The 24,741-nt window shown below is 44.1% G+C and overlaps 1 protein-coding gene across 4 annotated transcripts; it reads right to left on the reverse strand.

Moving 5' to 3' along the window:
- Positions 1-15,823: 15,823 nt before the first annotated feature.
- Positions 15,824-24,430, reverse strand: DACT1 (dishevelled-binding antagonist of beta-catenin 1). Of its 4 annotated transcripts, none has more exons than XM_014959980.1 (3): positions 24,197-24,430; positions 22,568-22,630; positions 15,824-18,459 (listed from the first exon to the last, which is right to left on the reverse strand). In XM_014959980.1, the coding sequence occupies exons 1-3, from the start codon at positions 24,402-24,404 to the stop codon at positions 16,733-16,735; spliced, it is 1,998 nt and encodes a 665-aa protein (XP_014815466.1). In that variant the 5' UTR covers positions 24,405-24,430; the 3' UTR covers positions 15,824-16,732. The 4 variants fall into 4 exon arrangements, with proteins under 4 accessions (XP_014815466.1, XP_014815464.1, XP_014815465.1 ...); XM_014959978.1 differs by having other exon boundaries at positions 15,824-18,573; positions 24,197-24,429; XM_014959979.1 differs by having other exon boundaries at positions 22,475-22,630; positions 24,197-24,425.
- Between the last annotated feature and the right edge of the window lie 311 nt (positions 24,431-24,741).

The raw sequence follows: 24,741 nt of genomic DNA on the forward strand, positions 1-24,741 counted from the left end.
ACCCTTTTAACCAAAGTTATCGGCTTCAGCCTGGAATTGGCTGCCTGTTTATACATTATTATTCTGGCCTCCTACAAGGGGCTTTGGACACTGATACAGCACAAAGTAAGAAAGAAGGGCAGTCACTATTCCAGAATAAGCATCTAACACACCCAGTAGCATCAGAAACACCAGATTATCCCAACACTTATGCTGAGAACTACTTTTCCAGCTATCTGCTGAGAAATACTGACATTGTGAACCATGTTCCCTGATGGATTATTGCAATCAAGTCATGGGCATGGCACTATAGCATAGCATTTACTAGGTGCTGCAATTTCAAATAGTTTAAACATTATCAATGAAGGAAACAGTTATGAGGTAATAATTATAATTTTTATAAAATAATTATAATTCATATTTATTAGGTAATAAATATTCACTCTCTCCTTGTATTATTGATTCTCCTACACCAACATTTTGTGATTCTAAAATACTTCGTTAGGATGAAAGTATTCTGCAGCTGTGGGAATGGGAAAAGCATGGATCAAGAGATGGAAGGGGGATAGTAAGGGAGGAGCAAGAGCTCAGAGAAACTCATGGGCAGCTGACAGCTCAAAGGCTGAAACTGCCAGATCCATCCTGGAAGTGAGCTTTTCCAAAACATCTTCCTGGGACAGGGCCTTCGCAAGGGCAAACCACACCGGAGAATTCACTGGCCTGCCAAGGAGATGCAGCTCTGGCCCAAGGTGATAAGAGAGACTGAAATCCGAGTTGCTCTGCATGGGCAGCAAGATCCACACACCCAGCAGTATGCAAAGCAGATCATTTCAGCCCCCCAAGTGACACAGCCTGCCCAGCACACCATGCTGTACCCACACTAATAAGCTTTGCTTGATGCAACATTCCAGCATCTGCTCATTCCAGAGCCAACTTCAGCTCTCTACTGCACAGCATCTACTTGCTCAAAAAAACCCAAGACTTCAATGCAAATACTTACACTTTTTGAGTCCAGGATGGGCTCCCCCATGCTGCATTTGAGCATTATTTCCACATGCTGTAGTGTTTTGCTAAGCCCTTCTGCTCAGTTACAGGAGGATCCCACAGGGTTAAGGAATTAGCCTGGGGCATGAGAAAGTTGAGCTTCATTCCTTGATCTGCCACAGAAACCCCAAGTGCAACTGGGCATATCACTCAGCACCTGTACTTGGGTCTCCTAACTGTAAAATAGGGATAGGAACCCTGTGAGGGTGTTGGCAAGAAGATAAAACGTATTACCTGGGAGGTGCTGCGATGCAGTGATAAGAGGGGCCATGCAAGAAACTTAGATAAACAGTTTCAAAACTCTCAGCTTTTTGGTGCTTTCTCTTCTACAGTTAATGTACTCTGTGATTTCATACAGCCAATTTCAGTCTCATTTGCTCACAGCTTCCTAAGCATTAGAGGTTTCCAGCCCAAATACTGTCTTCCCTCAAACTGCAAACGGTCGTGATCTTTACAGTGGCAGTTTGCACCCTATGTTTTAAAGGCAGTAAGCAGAAATCTCCATCAAGTGTCGAGGCCTCCAGACCTAAGGCTTTACCCTTGGAGCAAGAGAATGTCTGTGTCATTTCCCAATGCTATCTCATCAACCACAACTTTCATCCTCAGAGCACATCACCAATTGAAGCCATTTCCAGAAATGCTACATCACTATTGATTGCAAGCTCCGTTTTGCCCATCAGCACTCCAGCAGACTTTTTAGGAGCAGGAGGGAGAATTATAGATAAGTCATTTCCCAAAAGCCCCAGAAAAAGAAATGCAATTCTATAAATGCTTTCTAGGATCAGTGGTTTAAGCTTTCATTGACACTGAAGAACTAAGAGATGACATGAAATCACTGCAGGAAGATGTAAACAACTCACAAAAAACCCATTGCATTTCAAAAGGTAGAGTACTTCTAAGGCCACGGCATTCTAAACAGAATTATCTGATGCCAGCACTGTTTATTTGGTGTCTGAGGTCTCACATGCAGGGCAGCCACAGCTTATCAGAAAAGAGTTGTCACCCATTTAGAGAGAAGCTTTAAGGTAACAAATTCCTGCCCTATGGAGATACCAACCACATGTGAGAATGGGCCTGACCATGCTCATTTTCCACTAGGGAAAGCAATTGCCAGCACCACTACCTCCTTCCTCAGGATTAACGCCAATCGAACAGCGCAAGGGACAAATAGGTGAGCCAAGCAGGAGTCCTAACATCAGTATTCAAGTTACCGAATGTGCATATATATATATACACACACGTATATATAAGCACTTAATAGATTCAGTAAATTCAAAGTGCCACATTACCTGGTTAACTCCCATTTCCACCCTATTAGAGGATGCTTAAAAGAATAAGAAGCTTTCAGTCACGTTCAGCAATACATTTTTCATGCACACAGGATACACTGCACAGAAATCCGGGAAGAAAATGGTGCGAACGATTTTTTCAGTTTCTGAAATGACTTTGGTGATGGGACGGTGTCATTCTGCAGGTTCATGTAACATCAGTACCCTTCTGGCCCTTTGAGAATCTGTGAATTACAGTTAAATAAGCCCTAGTAGCTTGTGCCTTGACATGAACTATGGAATTGTGTTGACACATGAAGAGTCAACTCATGTTGCACAGCATTTACTTTGTGCCAGCCAGGAGCCTGCTTCGATAATTCTGTCTCAGTAGTTACAAAAACAGCAGAACTCACGAGAAAAGGCTCCTGCAAAATTTGGCACCATTCCAGTTCACCAGCTAAATGCTTCCATCTGATACTCAAAACAGGCAGGTGGAAAATTATCCTGAGACACACCATCATGTTCTGCCTGAACAAAAGCAAGAGGGACTAAAATACCACTTTGGACATTAAATCAATTTAAATCTAAGTGCTTTCCCATTGATCCTGCAGTTTTTCTGGAAGATGCACAAGCTGTTTTGCTGTGGAAGAGACCTGTGTGTCTGAGGGTTTGGAGAGGGGGATGTTAATTTCTGTTTTCCTCCTCACTCGGTAAGATTCAAAGGGAGTCCAGCTTGTTTTGCCATGCCAGCCTGTCATTTTATTCCACCAGGCCTCCAATGCAAATAAAACCACCTAGGGGGTTTGTAAGGTCTGCTTACAACAGTGTTATAACTAACTACCCACAAAAGCCATGACAATGCTAAGCAGAGCATGCTCAGAACTGCATCTCACCTGACAGGCAAAAAATTAACACACGTTACAAACACTGATCACCAAGGTCAACTCTTCTGGCGATGAGATGGGTTTTGCTCTCACATAGCAGAAGGCACATCAGATGTAGTTCTTAGATGGCATGATCTCCACACTCAATACACTACCAGCCTTACAGGTTGCAGTGTCAGCAATCGTGTCAGTGCTTCAGACATTGCAATATCCATTAGAAAGATGTATTAGGCTATATCATAAACAAACAGGCTTTGGTACAAGGAGCCGTATTTCAATTACTTAAGCCCTAATGCCAAACTTGGTCTATTTCAGAAGCAAGATAATACGTCACTCACATAGCATGTTATCCTTGCTTTTCAGTAGCCATAGATAAGTATCATTATGTCACTTCGAAAAAATGCACTCAATTATCCTACATCGTTATTACTTAATCTGCGTTTTAAAAAAAAGCTTTAGACTGAAAAGATGCTAGATAAAGGCTAAGTATTGCAGATAAAGGCATTGCTTCATTCAATATATGCTGTAAAAGCATGAGCTGTGGTGGTACACATTTGAATGAACCAGGCTTCTCTGGCCCATCCCACATTGGTTGGAGCACTATAAGCAAGAGATTCAGAGGTAGACTGGGGGAGGAGCCTGCTTCATGTAGAAAAGAGGATTTGCAAAAATTTCTGAAATGCTTGGCAGTGAACGTCCTCCCCAACGCACAGAGACTGGGTCCCCGCTAAGGTCTGTCCAGGCACCACGCATATGGCCAAGCTGTGTAAGGCCCAGCTGGAGGCGATGGTCCAGTCTGAGGCTTTCTCAAATGGGAAAAGTATTCAGAAGAGCATGGCCACCAGATTCTCATTCTCTACACAGTCACTAGCGAGAGGTAGCAGGACTCTTACTTTGGATACCCATGTTTGGATTGCAGCTGCAGCCCTGTGTCAGTGCTGTGTACTTTATTGGTCTCAGAAAATGGGTCCGGTGCTCTGAATTGATGACAAATAGATTGAAACCAGATGTTGTGAAAAATGTCTTTCCAAGTTCATTGGCACATGAATGATCTTAGCATGTCCCCAGATAATCTGACTTCTGTGCCCCAGTCTGCTGCAATAAACTAATTGGGAGGATAATATTTTGTCTCCGCATTGTTAACTCCTTGGGGAAAGGAGCTTTTTAATTGCATACACAGCCCATGACCTGGTAGGCTCTAAATCTCACCAGATGATGTGTAAAGCTATAGCAGGACCTCAGCTGAACACCATGAGCTCATGTTACTGTCTGAATTAGCAAAATTTCAGACTATTAAATCGTTTGTATTCTTCAGGCATTGCTGGGAGTTCGGTTCCCCCACTGAGCTAAGTTCTTTTTTGGCATAGTCAAAAAAAGACAAACAATACAGCATGGGTACAAAAGTACAGAAGTAAAAGCAGGATCAAGCTGTTGTTTGGCTCAGCCAGCAGATGAACTATGATAATACTGGCTTTGTTGGAGAGTAGAGGTGGCCAGAATCTGCACACTCAGGCTTCATCGCTTTGCAGACCTCATCATAACAGATATATTTTTACTGGCTCCACCTAATTAACAGACCCTGCCAGACCCAACCTTGCACTCTTCAGCCTGCACATGCAGAGCAAGACCCCAATTTGGTCAGTTTGTACTCCCCAAGGCAGATAAAAATGACCTTGAAAGCCAAGCTTGATTCATGGACTGCCATTAGATGGTCCCTGGGAGGATAATTGATTGATCCTGTTTACCTTCGTCACTGCAAAGCATTTAACAGCAGGTTGGAAGAAGTGCAGCTTTGTAGTTGTTATACTTGCGGGCTTCAAGACAGAGCTCTTTGTTTCCAAGCATAAGAATTTTCAGACCACTGGCTCCCCAGGCAAGGCTCTGGAAGTCTATCAGAGCACAAGTCAAGTCACAGCACTAAATATGCTCTGCAGAGTATCACCAAGAAATCCTGTCCCTGTTATATTTCCCTCTCAAAATTAAAAAGAGCCTAGCAAATCCTACAGCATTTAGTTCACATCTGCTCCAAAAAGTGGAGGAAGAAGCTTGCAGCTAATCTATGGAAGAAAAAAGGTTGAGAGAGCAGACTCTCCGGGTGACTAATGCAACCAAGATAAACATCTAGATGCTCACTAAAACAAACAGTATCACAGGCAGATTAAAGGCTCATTCTTAGATTTTGCAAGCAGCCAGTGACTCCTATCCAGCCATCTGCCCAGAAAGGGCCTCTGAGTTGTCAACCAATCCGTTTCCCGCCAGTGCCATAGGCTGGGTGATATGATCTCTGCTGTGTTTTGTTATGAGAGCTTTGATGTAGGAGTCTCTGCCACAATGGCAGCCCTCTTTAGGGAACAAAGCTGTGGTCTAGCCAGGCTCTTCACCAGTTGTCCAGGTATTAGGTTCTTTTTCCCAGCTTCATTGCAACCCTATCACTAACCTTTTCCTGTGACCTTTTGCAGGGAACCTTCTGCTTCTCGCCATCTGCGTCCCCATCTCCTTTTCTTTTAAAGCATTCACCTGAGTGTTTACAGCAAGCAATTACACACACACACTGGTTTACATCAGTCACAAAAGCTGTAAGCCTCCAATTAACCACCTCATGTCTTTTAATGATACAACGCTAAACAAGGAAGAGAATTAGAGGAAACATCCTCAGAAGTGGTTTGCAGCAGGACAGAGCAGTCTTTATTATTGTTTATATTAGGGTAGCACCTAGGAAACTCAGCTAGAGGCTGTGAAAACAAACAGAGAACTTGGGGAATTCATTTAGTACGGAGAATTTATAGTCTATAGGACAAGACAGAGTAGGTAGATGAGGTATAGTGTAATGAGGAGAGCACAATGATTTTCTAAGGATCGAAATAACCTGCCAGCATCCTTCAGTCATCATTGCCAAGTTCCTGTATCCTCCTTCCTTGACACTACTTTGATAGTGTGAATACTGGCAGAGTGCTAAATAGCAAAAAGGAGTGCTTCTTTGAGTCCCAGAAGACCCATGCAGCAAAGTGTAGGGGAAGATGTCTCTGTCTTCAAAAGAGAGCTGAAGATATGGCACCTACTCAGAAGGTTTCAGGCAAAACAGCATTTCAGAGGAATTCACCAATTCAGCAAAATCTCAACGAGGTGAGTCAATTTTGCCCAGGTTCCCATGAAATTTGCACAGGGCTCCAAACATCAGAAACCTGCTGAGTTTCCTGCCTGGTCACGCATCTGGTTCCTCCACTGTTCAGGTTTCCAGGGCCCTGGGGCAGCCTGCTGCCAAAAAGGCTGCGTTGCAAGAGGGGACTTTACTGCTCCCACACTTCTCGGTCGGGGGTGTCCCAGACCATCTCAGGGAGGAAACACAAGAGCATCTACAGATGAAGAACCCATGAAACTGAGCTGAGCTCAGCACTCTGAGCACCAGAGATCAGCTCTTGAAACAACCCACAGCACTATTTCCTGGGCCACTATTTCCTTCTACAGAATTTCTACCTGGTTCCATTTTGTTCCACTTCAGAGGGAATTCCTCTAATTTAATCAAAACTAATCTTCCCAAAACAGAATCATCTTTTGAAAACAATTCCTAACAGACACCCTCACAGGGGCAGCTGTAGCCATTTCCCTCTCAACAGCAGCCTCTGCACCTCAGTCCTGTTTCAGTTGCTCCTGAGTCAGAGGCACAGAGCTGTATATCCTGTACAGCCCATCAGAAAAACTGCAGGTATATACAAATCACTCAAATCTAAATTGCCTCATCTGGAAGGCAGATGATACAGACTATCTTACAGTCCAACGAGCTCCCCAAGGCAGGAGAATGAGGTAAAATCTCTGTAATTTATCCATCAGATTCTAATGGAAATACTCGATCTGCCTGAGGACTATACATATGACATTGCAGCATTGTGGGCTGACCCCAAGGCTCAGGCCAGTTCATCAGACTCATAGAGAAAGGAAATGGGGGAAGAGTTTCACTTGGAAAATCACTACCTGAATGAAACTCGCTAGAAAATAAAGGGGAAAGAGGACAGATTTTTGAAAGACTGAGATGAAACAATGCTAAGGATACTTGAAGTATGAAAGAGGTTTCTTGTTCTTCTTCATGTGACATTGAACATTTTTAACTGCTTGGGGATCAAGAGATAGCAATACAAGCTGCCACGCACAGGTAGCTTTGCTTATCCTGTTCAGTCACCAATAGGCTCCACTGGGAGCCTAATTTTATCTGTGCTATGAGAAATACATTTCCAAAAGTCTGTGTTTTACCCAAAGACATACTTGCAACGTGTCAAGCAAGCACCAAGCCTCCTCCTTAGTATGCAGCCAGGTGTCCTGTGAAAGCAGAGAGGTCCTGAGCACCCTGTGCGGAAGTTCTCCAGGGAAACATCTGTGGGAGACACTGACACCAGCTATAGGGCTATAATGGGGCTTGAGCAACAAACCATCTGTCAAGACCTGCTTATTAGGACGTTTACTCACAAAATTGGCCTTTTCATCTGTGTGCCATAAGCCCTGACCACCAAGAAAATGATCTAAGCACCAATCAACAGGAACAAGAGTGGATCAAGCAGCTAGAGGAACCAGTTTCTAGCACAAGGACCAGCTACATTTTGCCCAGTTTCACAGCTCCCATTTGTCCATTTTGCTAGGCCTCCTAATTGCAGATCAGTAAATTATTTGGGGTTTTAGATTATCAATGAGGATCCTTTGGCAGGACAAAGGGCCTTTTGTTTTTTTGCCCCATGCAAAAGCATTGACTCTCTGCTATACAGCAACAATGGTGATTTATTATTTTAACTTATTTTGCTTTGTTTTCTGTCCATCACTATCATGATGATTGCGTTGAGAAGTTAATAAAGGGAGGAAGCACAACAGAAAGAAAACCCAGCTTTCCACTCACCTTTTTTTTGAATATGAAATTCATTGCTTATTTCATATTTTTGTAATGGATCCACAAAGTTTACTTAGACCAGAGACATAAGTGCTGTGCTCTGAAGTCATGAGGGACATCACCACAGCTGGATAACTTCAGATGAGAGTCAACAGGAAAGAGGATTAAAGTTAAAAAATCCTGCTTTAGTAGCAAAGAAGAGAGAAGGGAGGAAGACTCAATGCCCACATTACCATGTACTTGGGCCCAGGTGACATACCCAAGGTGACAGTGGGCATCTGCAACAGGTCCAGAAGACACATGCCCTGAATCAGAAGTTACTGGCTCAGCAATAAAAGCCTCTCTCAAGGTTAAACCCATCCTTCAAGGGCAGCAAGTCTTACTGTTGGTCAACAAAGGAAAAATAAAGCAGCAAGGACCACAGCAGGGATTGCTATCTCCGTGGCAAGGAAGGGGAGGGAAAAGAAGGAGAGCTTGTCATTTAACAGTAATAGTAAATATTTCTTCAGTGTGCTTCTTCCTCTCCCTGCAGAGTATCTTCACCCCAGGCACTCTTGGGCTTCAGGTGGGATGAGTCAGATCCAAACCTCTCAGTTCCCAATATCCTTTTGAGAAAAATATCTTGGGATAGCTGTGAATTGCTCAGATATAGGATTGCTTTAGGGTGTCCTCCATAGTGTTGAAGACAGCAGTGTGCTGACTGGATGTGTTGTTCAACACAAGCCACTTAGAAGACACCTGTAAAAAATGGATATGTTGCAGATGAGAAGGGGATAGTTTCTTTTCCTTCCAAGCAACTGAACATCAAGGAAAACACTATCATGAGTTGTTTGACAGGAGAAACAAGCCAGAACTTCAGTCTCATTCAGTGCTTGTGCTTTAATGCCAAGCCACAATTTATTTCATTAAGAAAAAAGCAGTAAAGGAAACACACACCAGGATGAACGTGCTGCCTGCTGTGTCCTGGAGGCATGAAGGTGGCTTAAGCAATAGCAAAGAGCGGGATATCCAGGTCAATAGCCAACACTGCCCTTGACCTCACTGGCCACCAGGTGATATGGCTGCTTGCATGATGCAGTCAGGCGTGCTCCTGTGGTTGGGTGCTATGGCCTTTACAAGCTGCTCCAACAGGATTTACAGACTGTTCTCTTATCAAACCTGACGAATTTCCTCTCCCACTCCTTTCCCAGTCCTTTCCTTACACTGGGAGATACAGAGCATGATGCAGCACTGAGGACTGACCTTATGTCCAGAAAGAAAAGGCCATCACCATGATTTTGCCTTCCAAGGCTCTGGATTTTTAGCAAACTCCTACTCTTTCCTGAATTCACCTTCCCAAGAGAAGAGCAACTTCAGGAAATCATGTCAGTCAAGAGTCCAGGAAAGAAAACTGTAATGCGATATAGGTCTAACCCACAGAAATGCTGGGAACGTCTCCTTTTACAGTGGGCCCTTCCAAAAGGAAACCAACCCACTGGAAATAATATATCTGGGAAGACAAACTTTTAACCCTTCCATTGCCTCTACTGTTTGCTCAGTCAGACTGCAGCTTTCCTTGAAGCCAGGCAGTCACCCTCTATGCTTCCTAGCTCTGTTCTCCAGCTCTGGGTAGCCCAGAGATCCCACTGTTTTGCTAATCCCACTGTCTGAAACTAGGAATCAAGTAAGATTAGCAAAACACATGAATGGTTGGTGCTCCAGGCCCTACAGGTTTGGTGTCTGTGCCTGGCCCTCCCTGCCTGCATCATTCTCCCAGCTCTACCTGGACATCCAAGGGAAGGCAGTGAATGTAGAAAGGGTCATTCTGTCTCTTCCCAAGTGCCATTCCCAGAGTTTACACAAAGTCCTGCTATTGATATAGACCACAAGCATACTCACACTTATCTATATCTCTATGTGCTTTTAGCTCAGTGTCCTCAAATACAACAAATAACAAATGCATCGCTTCCTTTAAAAGCGCTCCTTCCCATTACTGCTTAAAGCACAGACTCAAGATACTGCTTCTCCCAAATTCAGCTTGAACTAAGTTTCACCATCCAGGGTCCAGCTCTTAAGGGAGAGCAGGAGTCCTTCCAACATTAGCCAAGAGAAGTTACTGCGACAGCTTGTACAAACAGATGTAGGACGCTTGCAAAGACAAGCTTAGAAACCTTGATCCATCAGCATTCCTGAGTATGTGTTTAATTCACCCCAACCACAAAGTACCCAAAGCATGCGCTGAAATGCTTCGCTGAGTAAAAACGGGCTTAATGACATGCTTAAACACTTACTGCATGAGTACTTCAGAGATTAAGATTGATTAGGTCCTTCTCCTCCCTGTACCTCGTGCTTCCCCTCCTCCTCCTTATGAAAATCTCATGTCTGAAAACACATGGCTAACGTAGTGCAAGAAGACACAGGGAACATCTTTTTCAACAGGTTGCAAGTTTTCCAGCTTCCTGTCCTTGACCACAGAAGACTTGAAGCTTTCTTGTGAGAAAACACTTAATTTACAAAGCCATTACATTATGAGGTCAGAGTCCAAATCATATAGATTTTCCTTCGGTATTATCATGAAAATCTTAGTTGCCAGGACTTTCAAGTCCAACTCCTTTAAAAAAAAAACCAAAACAAAAGCCAGATTTTCAGAACTTGGCTCCATGATATCAAGTTATAATGTTAATATACTTTATTGATCTTAAAGGAATACAGCATGGAAACGAAGGGCATTAATTGAGAGGGAGGCTCTGTTTACATTAACAAGTCAATCAGCACAAAAGTAGATCCAAACTGAGCTCCCCGTAAGTACAATATATGTAGTTCAGGTGTTTACTGCAGCCTAGATTTAGTCTGGTCCCCAATGTGATTCAGACCAAACTTGTCCACATTTTTGCCTGGAATCTATTCGTGGGAGCCATCCCTGGTTCAGACACCCATGTCCCTGTCCACATAGAAGCATATTTGCTGCGCCCCTGGAGCTGACCACCTAGGTTAGTGTTCCAAAAGTGTCTAGGTAGCATGCACCAAAACTGCTCTGCTGTCCAAACCAACACACAGTAAGTGGAGACAACCAGGGGATTCACTCCCAGACTGCTCTGTTGCTCCAAATAAAAGCGCAAATGTGGACACAGTCAGAGGGAGAGAAAAACTTTCCAAAGACAGCAAAGTCCCAAGGCAGGGAGCAGTAGATACCTAGCACTCTGCCTGCAGGATGGTTCATTTGGTTTGCAGGTCATCAACTTTTCTTACAGTTTAGAAGCAACTATAGGATGTACAATTGCTGCAAAGCAGTGACTCCCACAGCAGGCTAATGTATGGACTATGTCCATAACAGTATTTGCATTACAGGGGGATGATGGTCAACATAACAGAGGACTTTGGCACAGACTGCTGGTGCGAAAGGGTAGATGAAATTATTTTGCCATAGGACAAGAGTGACCAGAAGCACGTGTCCATAGTTTGAATAAATGCATGGCAGCATCAGCCAAGCATGCAAGTGAACTTCTTTGCAAAACAATGTAAAATTCGTCTTCAGCAGCAGTTGGGAGGACAAAAGACTAATAAAGAGGAAATTCTGAGGAAATTCAATTGCATAGACAACCTCCATCAGCTACACCAAGATCATACGAATACAGGAAATGGTCTGCTGGGTCAGCACGATGGTTCATCTCCATCTCCAGCTAACAGTGCTTCAACAGTGGCAGGAAAAGACAATCTTTGAGGGAGCACGCAAGCCTGGCCACTACTTGCAGTCCGTTCACCTCACACTCTTAACACACACAGTCTGGTAGAGCACACATCCTTCCCTATCTTCTCTAACCCCTTTGAACTTGCTGATATATCTGCCTTGATATTTCCTGAGGCAGCAAATTCCTTGCTGTGTAAAAAAGTACTTTCTATTATCCCTTTTAAATGGTTCTTCCACTTGTTTCCATATGTTTCCCCTCATTCCAGCATTGTGGGATTTTTTTAAACCCCAAAGCAATTGTTTCCCACCACCGTGCTCCATCTATAATGTTTAGTCAGAGAAAGAAACATAATGTCATGGAAAGAGCCCCAACACAATTCCTTGGAGGTTCAGAGAAATTCAGGAGAAAAGCAAGTTCGAAAGACAGACCTGGGGCTCATAAATTGTCTCCATTGGTTTGCAGTCTCTGTATCCTCTCCGCACTGTGCACAGGACATTGCAAAAAGTTGAGAGTGGTTCATTTGTTTGTATTAGCAGCTCAGTTGTATGCATTATTGCTAGCTCCTCGAAAGGTACGTACTAGATGCTGGTTAGTTATTAAAAATTTCTTTAGCCGTTTCTGCTTCCTCAAAACGTTCATGGGAGAAAAATCACATGCTGAGGGAGAGCCCCGCAGTATGGTGACTCATCTGCCGGAGTGGCAATGACAGCTACTAAAAGCCTTTGCTGCCCTTTGTGGCATAAAAGGATGCAGGTCCCTCAGGGATCGCTTTTTTGGCTGACACCTGAGGAGCGCCTGACCCTTCTCTGAGCCAACAGATAGATTTGGGACTAGTGAAGGCATGGGACTCTGTTGTGCAGAATCCCATGGATGAACCCCAAGCCAGAAGAAAACCAGAAAACTTGTAATGGATAGACAGATTCCTTCTGAAGCTCCCAGGAGAGGGAAAACTGCAAAGAGTTGGGACCTGCAGGCTTTCTGCCAGCAGGGGTTGTGCAATGGAAGGCCAAAAACAGACCTGGGGGGCTTATCACTTGTCCCAGTAAGGCTCTTGCAGGACTTGGCTAGATGGTTAAAGCACCTGGCAGTGCTATCAGCAGTGCTGATAGTGGCCTTGGTCATTTAGAGTACTGGAAGAAATAAGGCAGAGTCCCTCAGATGACTCTGCTTAGCTCAGTCCAACTTACTGAACTAGGCATTAGACTGAAACATCTTCTATTTCAGCCTCTCATGGAAATACATATGAATCAGGATCAGATCTCTCCATTTATGGGGCTCTCCATTGCCACCTTCCTTCAGACCCAGTTGTCCAAACCCCTGCACCACATCGAATTTCTCACAACAAACAGGGGCCGCATACATTTGGGATGTCTAGGCACAATGCCAGAGCTTCTCTTTGACACCCCCTCCACCAGACACAGCTTGCTTCGGAATCTGCTGACCCACAGCTGGTGGCTCAGGTTAGGGAGCAGAAAACAGACCCAAAAAGCCTGCTGGAAGGCAAACAGTCCAGACATTATCCTCCCTTTCAGATGACAGTACCTTATCCCGTGCGCGATGCCGATTCCTGCGCTGGGAGAGATGGCACTTTAGAGATGTGCAGCAACACTATTTAACCTGAATCACAAGAAACCCGGACAAAGTGGTCTGCTCTTGTTCTTCATGTTAAGCATATGTTTCTGTACTTTCCTGCACTCAGTTATGTATGGAGCACAGGGGTAGTTCATCCAACACCTCCGCACCACAGCCTGCCCCCACCTTGAAATAGGCCCCAATGCACTGAAGACTATTCCCACTTCCAACGTCCAAAGACTACCATAAACACTGGGAATAATTAAAATGCAAACATTATGAAAAATACAGTGGCAAAGACTCAGACTGTGGAGCTGGAAAGCCAGACAGCTTAAAGAAGTGCCAGATATTTAACTGGTCTCCAAGATTAGCATATGTTTTTCAACCTAACATTGCAAAAACTTACTAAGCTAGATGTGTTTCCTAAATCAGAACCAGAGAAGAGAATGTGTGCTGTGTATTGGGACCATATCAAGTACTTTTCCAGCACTGTAAACATGGAGGGTGGGACGTGTAGAAAGAAAAACCTAGGTCTGTTTAAAGAATTCTGGATGCTTACATAAACCGTGTAAGAAAAGGAAAACTCCTTCCCCCAACTGAAAAGACTCAGATGCAATTAGGATGGAGATAGCATCAGCCCATTTCCCCATCTGCTATTAAGCTTTTCAGCAAGAGTACTTACTGCAGAATACAGTGGTTGCAGCTAATACAGCCTTAGTGATATTTAGATGGTTCTTTTCTTTTTTTCCCCACTCAATTATCTAAAAAGAAACTATTTGGCAGCTCACTTGAAAACCAGCTTCCCTCACATGTCATGTGGCAATCTGCTATAGCACTACAATTAAAAACCCATCAGCACAAAGCCACTGGTTGGTTTGTCTTACTACCAGCAGCTCCTTTACAGCCAGAGTGCACATCTGAAGATCCTCTCTGCTACACCTTTGAGGAGATTTACAGGGATTTGCACGTGTTTTTCTTGCTCAAAGAGAGATTATGTGGCATGATTAAGAGAGATTCTAGGAAAGAAACTACTAGCTTTGACAAGCTTCTTGACATTCCCTTTGTTTAACACCCATCAGTTATTAACGGGAACATATTAAGCTGCTGCTTAGCCTCAGTAATGCCACGTTTAACAGCAAACATTTTTTCTCTCCCCTCTCTGCAGTAGCAGCCATTGCCCGATAATTTCTGGATTAATTAATCTATATCAATATATAAAATATTTATATACATAGAGAGAGAGCATCTGCCCTTCCATGTTTAAAGCAACAGGAAAGTTGAGACCACGTAAGGCAAGTTACAGCTTTTCCTGTATCATGGGAGAAGGACTTTCTCGGTCACTAAATCCAGAACCTTGTGACCATACTGTGAGACCCTTTATAGAAACCAACATTCATCTATTTAAAAAAGGAAAAAATAATATGAGAGACATTTTATTGGTAGGGATTCACTACACTGCAGTTTAAAAAACATTACCTGCCACTTAGCAAGTGTTATCACTGTCTCTGAAGCTGCTCCCAGAAACATTTAATTCTGAGTGGATCTCTCCTTCCCCTGTTTGCAATGCAAGGAAACCAGTGAAAAAACTGCTCTGCCTTTCAGGTGGGTGGCATGCAGGAAGGACACAGAGGAACCGCAAAGGAAGGTGTCTGCTCAGCAGATCTTGCTATGGAATGGACAGACTGCACACATAATCCCTGAAATCCCTCCCAGTTACAACATCCACACCAATGTCCACCGCTTCACGTATGCCAGAACAGAAGGCGAATCTGCAGAAACTAGCCCATCTTCTGGGCTACTCCATCAGACATACAGGCACTACAAACCTCCAGCCTTCCCATCAGGCAGCTTCAAAGCTGCTGCTGCAGAGGGAAGCAGTGCTGCCTATGGATAGCTCCTTTCTCCTTTGCTGGTAGAGACTCACCTCCAGTCCTATGGGAAGAAAGAGACTGAAACAGAGACCAGTGGGTGGCAAGATTATCACCTCTTTCCATAACCTCATGAGGGTCGTGACAGTCAGTTACCATACCTAAAGAGGGCATTAGGGACAGAAGTCTATGCTCTCCTCAACCCAGCCCAGCTCCCAGAACACACAACTCTTGGGGAACTCATTTACTGGACATTTCAGAGGGACCCCTGTTGTGTTACACAGATCTATTTGGTTACAGAAACCTACCATCTGCCCCTGTGTTGTACCAACCAAAGTCTGCAAGCACTCTGACAGGGAAGAGGATTAATATTACATTTCCATCTGCCCCGCAACATGAGCTGCCCGTAAGCAACAACCTGAAGATGCCTCTGAGCTCCTAAATCCCACCTTGCTTTTAAAAAATAATGCAAGTTATGTGAAGAACAAGAGAAGCCATGACAATCCAGTTCCCTCAAAGCACAAGTCACATTCACAGCAACATTTTAAACTTGCTCCATTTCCTGCATGGCTAAATGCAGACAACGTTAATATGTCACATCAAAAAGACTTCTAACTGGTGACAATGCCAACGTAAAACCATTCACTGGATCTGCATCAATGTAACAAACTTTAAAGAAGTATTAAAACAGACTGTTTATTACCGCATATGATGTGTTATATTAATTTACACAATGATATATATATATAAAATCAGCCATTGATGATGTACAGTAAATTGGACATCAACAAGAATATTAAAACTACTGATACTCATGCACATGACATGCATATGTTTTTTTTTCTTCTTTTTCAAAAGCAGTTTTACACAACATATCGAAGTTACTAAGCCTTGGTCAGCTGCTCCAACAGTTTACTCTGAACACCACTGCTATCCGCAACAGGACTCCAAGGAGATCGGAGCAGAGTGCACTCCAGAGAAGGACACTTAACCTTGAAGACATATTGAACAGGAGCCCTTTCCCGGTGGGTGAAAGCTGGGGGAGGACAGCAGTGAATTTCAAGAAGAGAATCAACAAGGAAAGGATAAAAAAAAAACAAACAACAAAAAAACCCCAACAGGACAGACTACTGGGGGAAGAAGTTCAAGATGGGATAACAGGAGCAGCAGAAAGGGACAAGCGAAAACTTGAAGACCACCCACACTCCCTCCCCCTTAACCCCTAAAACCTCATGACCTTAAGCTGTCGATATCCTTTATAAGACCTGGAACTGGAAAAACTACATGAGATCCATTTCCAGAAACATTAGCCTTCTTTCAAAATCTTCGGATACCATGCACTGGAGGCTATTTACCACTGAAATGGCAGTGTTATGTTGTTGTTGTTTTTTAAATGAGTATAATGGTCGTTTATTTCCACATAAAAGGCACTAGTATCCACCTAAGTTCTGAAGACAAGTGACATAATTTACCTTAAGTTTTAAATATTTGTATAAAAAAAAAATATCCGCGGAAATATGTACACAAAAGCACCTTGCTTCTGAAAGCAGAAGCAGATACATTCCACCAAGTCACCTTACTAGACGGTGGTCATGAGCTTCAGGGAGCCCGACCGAAAGCGGAGGATTTTCTTCTTGAGGTTATGTGAGGCTTTGATTTTGACAAAAGCCTTCGCTGCATTTTCATGCAGCTCTGGCGCTGTGACCGTTTGGATAGGGAGCGTCTGGACAAACTGAGACCAAATAAGGCCCCCGCTCTCATCAGAGTCGCTGGTGGTCGTGCTCTCCCCTACAAACTCCACCTCGCTCAGGCTCGATTCACTGTCTCCAAAGCAGTTCGTCGTGTAGTTGCTCTGCTCATCCTCGCTTGTGTCCACCACAGTAGAGTGGAACAAGGACTCGCACTCTGCTGAGTACTCCGAGTCGCTGCCCACGTAGGCATATGGGCTGACATAGGGCAGGGGGACTTGCGAGTAGACCGCCACACCTTCCCGCCGGTTCCTCCTCGCCCTCCGAAGGGCCTCCTCATAGGAAATCTCTGCTGACGACTTCCACCGGCGGTAGTCGGCCCGCTTGTGTTTAGGCTTGGCCACCACAACCTCTCGGCCATGCCCGTGGGATCGCAGGGCAGATCTGTGCAGGCCCGTCTGCCGACTCTGCAGGCCCGACTCCGGCTGCAAACCACTGCCTCTCTTCCCCCGCGAAGAGGGCTTCTTCAGTTTCTTATTTGTATCCAACTCCTCAGGAAAGCGGCACTTCTTGCCAGCCGGCTTGGTTTTCTCCCGCAAGGTCTGCGAACCATTTTCCAGCCTGTGTTTCAGCATGGAGCTTTTCAAAATCTTAACGTTTCGGGTGCCTTTGTGAAGCTTCACGCTTTGCTGCTGGGCCGGTATGTACTGGGCATTCACCAGCAGCCCATCATCCAGGCTCTGGGAGGAAGAGCCCTCGCTTTTGAAATCCAGCACGGGCCTTTCCTCAACGGCAGCCGACGAGGAGTGAGCCGCCTGCAAGCTGCTCTTCAGCAGGACTTTTTTGGGAGGCTGGCTGACCCTGTTCTCCGGCTGCAGCACCACAGGCTTCCCCGGGCTGTCTTTGGTAGATGCAGCAAAGAGCTGGCTGTTCTCCTTGGGGACGTCCCCCACCGTGGTCACTGGGTTGCGGTTGAGCTCCAGAGGTGCTGGTTTGGCTCCCCGCAGCAGATGCTTGCTCTGAAGTTCACCTGCTGCGGCCGGCGGGAAAGCTGCTGGCAAAGGTGCCTTCCTACTCTCCAGCTGCTCACCAGCTGGCTCCCTCAGCCTCTGCTTTAATGGGGAGGGTGCTGTGTGGTCCGGAGGGGAGGTTCCACCAGAAGGCAAGCATGTTTGCTTGGAGTTCTTCAGGTTCACGACGTTACCGTGAGCCACCACGCCTGCAGGCTGCCTGACACACATGCTTCCATGCCGCAGGATCCCTTTGGTGGGATCAGTGCTGAGACTCGTCCTGGGTTTGTTAGTCCTTACCGCGTGCGTCTTTTTCTGAACCAGGCTTAAGATGTAACCGTCTATTCTCTTGCTGGTGGAAGGGCACGGTGCTGGCCAGGAGCCTTGCAGGAGAAAGGCATTAGTGGGTTTTCCTGAGTCTGTTTCAGATCCAGCACAAACATCACTAATATCACAGCCAAGCCGCTCCTCTTCTCGCTGGGGGTTTTCAGTCATGGGGAGAAGAAACATGGGACTCTGCACGGCTACTGCATGGAGTGGGCTGGGGTACCGGTAGACGTCGTTCCCATTTTTAGACACCAGATCACACTGGTACTTTGGATGTACATCTGCAACGACATCGAGGGAATTTGAGTGCGGTGTGGACAAAGAGCGACAGACAGAGCCTGCGGTCTGGTCCTCATACTGGCCTTCCTTATTATAGTCCATCCAGCCTATGAGATCTGAAAGGCATTTTACAAGAGTTTAGAGAGCCTGCCAGGGACAGTTCTGCTACGTTTTTCACATGCCATCAAGGACTCCAGCCCCATCTTCCCATACGATGCAATGCTCATGCAACAGCAGCGCTGCTCAAATAGTAGCAACCTTGCAACCAGGGATGCCATTTAAGCAATGAAAAAGCTGCACTATTCTTCTGTGGGTCTCTTTGTAACTGCGTCTGTGTGGGATTAGCCCCAATATGGCTACATGGTTAAAAAACATAAAAATCACAGCCCTAATGAGAACATTTACTTTGGTTTCAAACCCATGCCTAGGTTTCTAACAGCTTCCTATTTTAATTCCAAGCCACCCAGAAGTCTGTAAGGGTCTCTTCTGTTTATATGCTACACAGGCACCTCTAAAACTCACTTCACACTTTAGCACATATGAATTTTATATTTTACTTCACTAAATCCAATGGGAAGCATAAAAAATATGGACAAGATTACAATGAATTCTTTTAGCTAATTGACAAATTTCACTTCCAGATTTTTTCAAACACATCTTGGGTCAGAAAAATCCATATTTAATTTTGTTGTTCTTCTTCTTGTTGTAATTACTACTATAAAATAATTATAATAATAATTATAACAATGCTAATAACAGATGCTCCTTTTGAGCAATAAAGGGTTAAAGAGTGGGAAACAGGCTCATCTTTCCACAGAAGTAAATGAGTGTGGGCCAATCCAGCTGACATCCTAGCCTTGGCTCTGCAGAGAGTTCTCTAAGAGAAATCCAGTGCATTCCAGGATGCATGAGTCAGATTTAATGGCTAAGGCACTCACTTGGGAGGTAAGCGACCTCAGGAGCACAGAGGGCTTCAGTCCAAGCACCTAATATTATTCCTTTCTTAAGCTGTCTGTTGCCCTGTCATTCTTGGGTAGGGGTACAATCTAAAGGCTCCTTTCTAGATCACTGTCAGTCCTGTTTTCTACCCTTGGGCTAGAAACTTCAGCCAGGGTACTCAAATTTGAATGCTCAGTGCTCACCACTTATCTAAGGCTTATTTCAAAAGAGGTCTCATAGACATTGATGAAATGAGCTGATAGAGATGATGTTCCTGTGTGAGCAGGAGAGGAAGAACAGGGATATTAGGAGCACAAATTTCCTCTAAATCACCTGACAGTTTTCCCACATTTCCTAAATTCTATGTGAGTTGGGAAATGTTGACAAAAACACTTATTTGAAACATGCCAGTTTGTGAAATTTCATCTCTCAAAGTGAGACAGTATGAATAATCACAGAATCACAGAATTATAGGGCTTAGAAGGGACCTTTGGAGATCATCTAGTCCAAGCCCCCTGCCAAAGCAGGTTCACCCAGAGCAAGTTGGACAGGAACATGTATCCAGGCGGGTTTTGAGTATCTCCAGAGAAGGAGACCACAATCTCTCTGGGCAGCCTCTTCAGTGCTCTGTTACCCTCAAAGTAAGTTTGTTTTTCCTCATGTTCAGACAAAATTTTCTGTGTTCCAGTTTGTGCCCATTGTGCCTTGTCCTGTCACCAGGCATCACTGAGAAGAGTCTGACCCCATCCTCTTGACACCTGCCCTTTAGACATTTAGAAATAGCATCAGTGAGACCTCCTCTCAGTCTTCTCCGGGCTAAACAGACTCAGGTCTCTCAGCCTTTCCTCATAAGGTCCCATTCACCTGATCATCTTTGGAGCCCTCCACTGGAGTCTCTCCAGTAATTCCTTGTCTTTCTCGAACCAGGGAGCCCAGAACTGAACACAGTACTCCAGAAGTGACCTCACCAGGGCAAAGTAGAAGGGGAGGATGACTCCCTCAACCTGCTGGCTACGCTCTTTTTAATGCACCCCAGGAGACCACAGGTCTTCCTGGCCACAAGGGCACATTGCTGCCTCATGGTCATCCTGTTGTCCACCAGGACTCTCAGGTCCCCCTCTGCAAAGCTGCTTTCCAGCTGGTCAACCCCTAACCACTACTGGTGCATGGAGTTATTCCTCTCCAGGTGCAGGACCCTACACTTACCCTTGTTGAACTTCATTAAGTTCCTCTCCACGCAACTCTCCAGCCTGTTCAGGTCTCTCTGAATGGCAGCACAGCCTTCTGGTGTGTCAACCACTCCTCCCAGTTTTCTGTCATCAGCAAACTTGCTCTGTCCTCTCATCCAGGTCATTCATTTTGAATAAATACTGGACTCAGCACTGACCCCATGGGAACATCGCTAGTTACAGACCTCCAACTAGACTTTGCACCACTGAACACAACCCTCTGCGCTCTGCTGTTCAGCCAGTTCTCAGTCCAGCTCACTGTCCGCTCATCTAAGCCACAGCTTACCTATGAAGATGCTGTGGGAGTCAGTGACAAAAGCCTTGCTGAAGTTGGGGTAGACAATGTCCACTGCTCTCCTCTCATCTACCCAGACAGTCATTCCATCGTATAGGGCTATCAGGTTGGTCAAGCACAATTTCCCCTTGGTGAATCCATGCTGACCACTCCCAATGACCTTCTTTTCTTCTAAATGCTTAGAGGTGCCATCCAGGATAAGCTGTTCCATCACTTTTCCAGGGATGGAGGTGAGGCTGACGAGCCTGTAGTTTCCTGAGTGCTCCTTCTTGCCCTTTTTGAAAACTGGCTGACATTGGCTTTCCTCCAGTCCTCAGGCACCTCTCCTGTTCTCCAGGACCTTTCAAACATGACAGAGAGCGGCTTTGCAATAAAATCTGCCAGCTCCCCCAGCGGTCACAGGTGCACCCCATCAGGGCCCATTGATTTGTGGGTGTCAAGTTTGCCCAAATGATCTCTAACCCGATAATAAGAGTTTTAGGTTTTCTGATGTATACAGAAAAAAACAGCGATGCAATCTGCTGGGAATTCTTGTGTATGTTTTTCTTTTTATGTATAGTTGATGAAAATCATATATACTTCACATCAGGGAGCATTAAATTACTCTAGGCTGCTCAAAGGAAAACTTAGAGGATTTCTAAGCATCTCAGAAAGAATGTATCCCAGGCTGTATTTTCCCACTTTAGAGTTAACAGAACTCTAATTATTTTGTCTTCGATTCACAAACAAAAATCACTATAAGTTAATCATAAAGAGCAGAATGGGAATTGGAAATGCTATGTTTAGGAGTCTCCTCCACAACCCAGAATGAACTAAGGCTTTTGAATGAGTATGGCTGCAACCAACAATGCTTGATCACAAAAATCCTACTGAAGTGTCCTTTCTGGACAACAGATAGAGGCCACCCTCCTGTTTAACCATCCCACACATTAAGGCTTGCATCTTCAGCCTAGTGTCAAAGGAAATTCAACAGCTCTCTGCCAAAGAGAAAATACTTTTTTTGCTGTTCACAATGTCCACTTGTATATCCTATATAAACGCATATATGACACACCACAGCATGGTCACCTCAGGGTTGAGGACAATCAGAACTGACAAATCAGTCTGCTACAGACTGAGGTGCACCCTGACCTCCTAAAACTCGTAGCCAGTTCCTTGCTCTGTCACTTTAGTGAGGACATGGCTGTTGAAGTATCTTTCGTTATTGCTATTTAGTAAAAATGCTTTTCTAAAGGAAATTATAAGAAATTAGCAGGCTAATGTGTTTGTGTGTATAGGTACCACTGCCCTCTACTGGATATAGCAGCTGTCATATTTTCATGTGTTACTTTCATGTGTTTAGATTGACATATTCACATGAAAGGCTGGAGTAGTGGAGGGCAAACAGTCCGGCCTCGTGACCCACGTATGTGCTGGGCACTGGAGTCTTTCCAGTACACAATACATCAAATGAAAGGAAGACGGGTTAATCCAACCCAGATAGTCCTGAGGCAGTATTTCCAAAGCCAGAGCTACGTCCTGGAGTATGATGTATTCGACCTGCTTTTACTATACCTGCAGATTTAGGGCGTCCATCTGAGATATTCAGTGTTGCCTCCAAGGGGCTGCAAAAGCAAGTGCTAGAATGGCAACTGGATAAACACTCACTGAAGACAGAGTTAGACGAATTGGAGAGCGATCCAGAAGCTCCATCACTCAGCTCATAAAACCCTATAAAAGTAAGAGATTGGATTTATATTAGTTATGTCTACACAAAGTTACCATTTGTGTCCCTAGAAAGGCAGTCAAGCTCATGTTTACGTTGGCTTACTCTACTGCAATTAGTTATGGGATTTCATTCAGTCACCCAAAAAACAGTGCACAATTTAGTAATATCCTTATTGCTATGAAGGATTCCATTTAAAAGTAAAGCACTTAAAAGTAAAAAAGCAGAACTTTATTTAAAACATACGAAATTTTGATTTTTTTTTTTTAACCTTTACAGGGGTTTTCAGATTTTAGCAAGAAAGATTCAGGCTGTGTTTGACATCCCATTCATTTAATAATGTATTATACTTCCAAGACAAACTCTCCAGCTATTACTGGACTACAAAATTTTAACCAAGTGCTGGCCCCAATGCTATCCATTATTTTTATCAAAGTTCTGGAGATAAACAGTGAAACATGAAAGAAGAAAATGGTAAATAATGTGCAGACATGGAAAAATTTATGTATTGGTAAACTGGGTCTACTCAAGAAAAATATGACATATCCTAATGAAGAATTTAGAAAAAAAAATGCACAGCATGTCTACAGAATAGGGATGCATCCTGGAAAACAATAATCCTGAAAAGGATTTAGTCAGCGTGGAAAAGCAGCTCAATTGAGCTTAATGATATGGCAAAAAAAGCTAATGAGATTGTTGGATGTACAAAGAGACCAATGAATAGCAGCAGGGAAATGACTTCAACAGTCTATACAGCACTGGTAAGAAAGACATTGGAATGATATACCTAGTCCTCGACTCCAGCATGCTTAAAACAAAGCTAAAAATTGGAAAGGGGCCATAAGGCTATTTAAGAGCTTGGAAAAATGCCTCGAAACAAATGACTTAACGAATTTGACCTGTTTAGCTCATCAAAAAAGTCAGGAATTATTCTGTATAGCACCTCCAAGAGGAGAAAAAGCTAGGTACTAGAAAAGACGTCAGTCTATGGGAGAAAAGCATATTTTAAAAAATCAGTGATGGAACAAGTCAAATTCAGATTAGAAATTAGCAATGGTTTTTACAATTGCAAGCTGGATGATTCTTCACTTTTTAGTGTCTTTAGAACATGTCTAGATGCCCTAGGAAAGGTTCCCCATAGTTAAATACCACTTACTGACTTCAACACAGCTAGAATGGGATGAAATTAAACACATAGGGGATTAATTTTTTTGATTCTATGTTCCCTTCTGGCTGTAAGATCACTTTTGACATCTTCCTCCTGCTTGGTGGTGCTTCCTTTCACTTTTTTTCCTGCAGCATCCTAATATGCAGGAGAACTCTTTGAACTAATTTGTGGGTGAAAAAAAAGAACGCCCCAAACACTAAAAATCTAATTAAGCTTGAAATGCTCCTCTGAATATGTTTCCTACAAACAGCAACCTTTCCAGTGGAAGGTGGATTTTGCTCATCGGCTTTATTATCAGAACGTGAACATGCTGTAGACATTTACTGTTGTAACACTGAAAACTACAGAGTTTAAAGTCCAGGTACCCAGGGAGCCTGATCATTTTGCTGAATATTGGCCTTACCTGAACTTGGACGACTGTCTGTCTCAAGGTGCTCATCTGTCGTTTTTTCCACATCCAGGCGGAGATCACTTATTTGCTTATCTAGCTCTTGTAACTGATTCAGTAGGCCGGCGTCCCTCCTCCTCAAGCAGTTCTGGAGAACAAACAACATCAGGTCCTTCAGTGGGGCAAACCTGAAGGGGCTCCAAAGACAATCAGCCTTCTCCATCTGAGCATCGTGGAAATATCTTTCTGATATTCTTTTATTTAAAAAAACCAAAAACACCACAAACCAAACAAAACAGAACAAACCCCTGAAATTCTAGATGCTCTGGATAAATACTTAACTGAAGAATTATGCAGGCACTTCATTCCAGCCTCTTGCAACCAGTTCTACATAAGGAGCATGCTCCACAATTTAGGAAGACCAACACGCTATGTTGGCAAAGCACTCCTTTGCAGGACCCCAGCTGTGATAACAAAGCTGTATTGTATGATATGGTCAAACCAGACCTATGCACATGAAATAAGTTACTTCAGTGAAAGGACAGCTTTGCCAGTGTAAT

This window comes from Calidris pugnax, unplaced genomic scaffold (assembly GCF_001431845.1).
Source record: "Calidris pugnax isolate Ruff unplaced genomic scaffold, ASM143184v1 scaffold435, whole genome shotgun sequence".
In the NCBI taxonomy this organism is placed as follows: domain Eukaryota; kingdom Metazoa; phylum Chordata; class Aves; order Charadriiformes; family Scolopacidae; genus Calidris; species Calidris pugnax.

What these genes read in the sequence shown, in the direction of transcription:
- DACT1 (XM_014959977.1), bottom strand. Translation starts at nt 24,404, where the DNA reads ATGGAGAAGGCTGATTGTCTTTGGAGCCCCTTCAGGTTTGCCCCACTG. An exon ending in AGACAGTCGTCCAAGTTCAG is followed by an intron (nt 22,631 to 24,196) that starts GTAAGGCCAATA and finishes TTACTTTTATAG; the next exon opens with GGTTTTATGAGCTGAGTGAT. An exon ending in TGGACGCCCTAAATCTGCAG is followed by an intron (nt 18,574 to 22,474) that starts GTATAGTAAAAG and finishes AATGCCTTTCAG; the next exon opens with ATCTCATAGGCTGGATGGAC.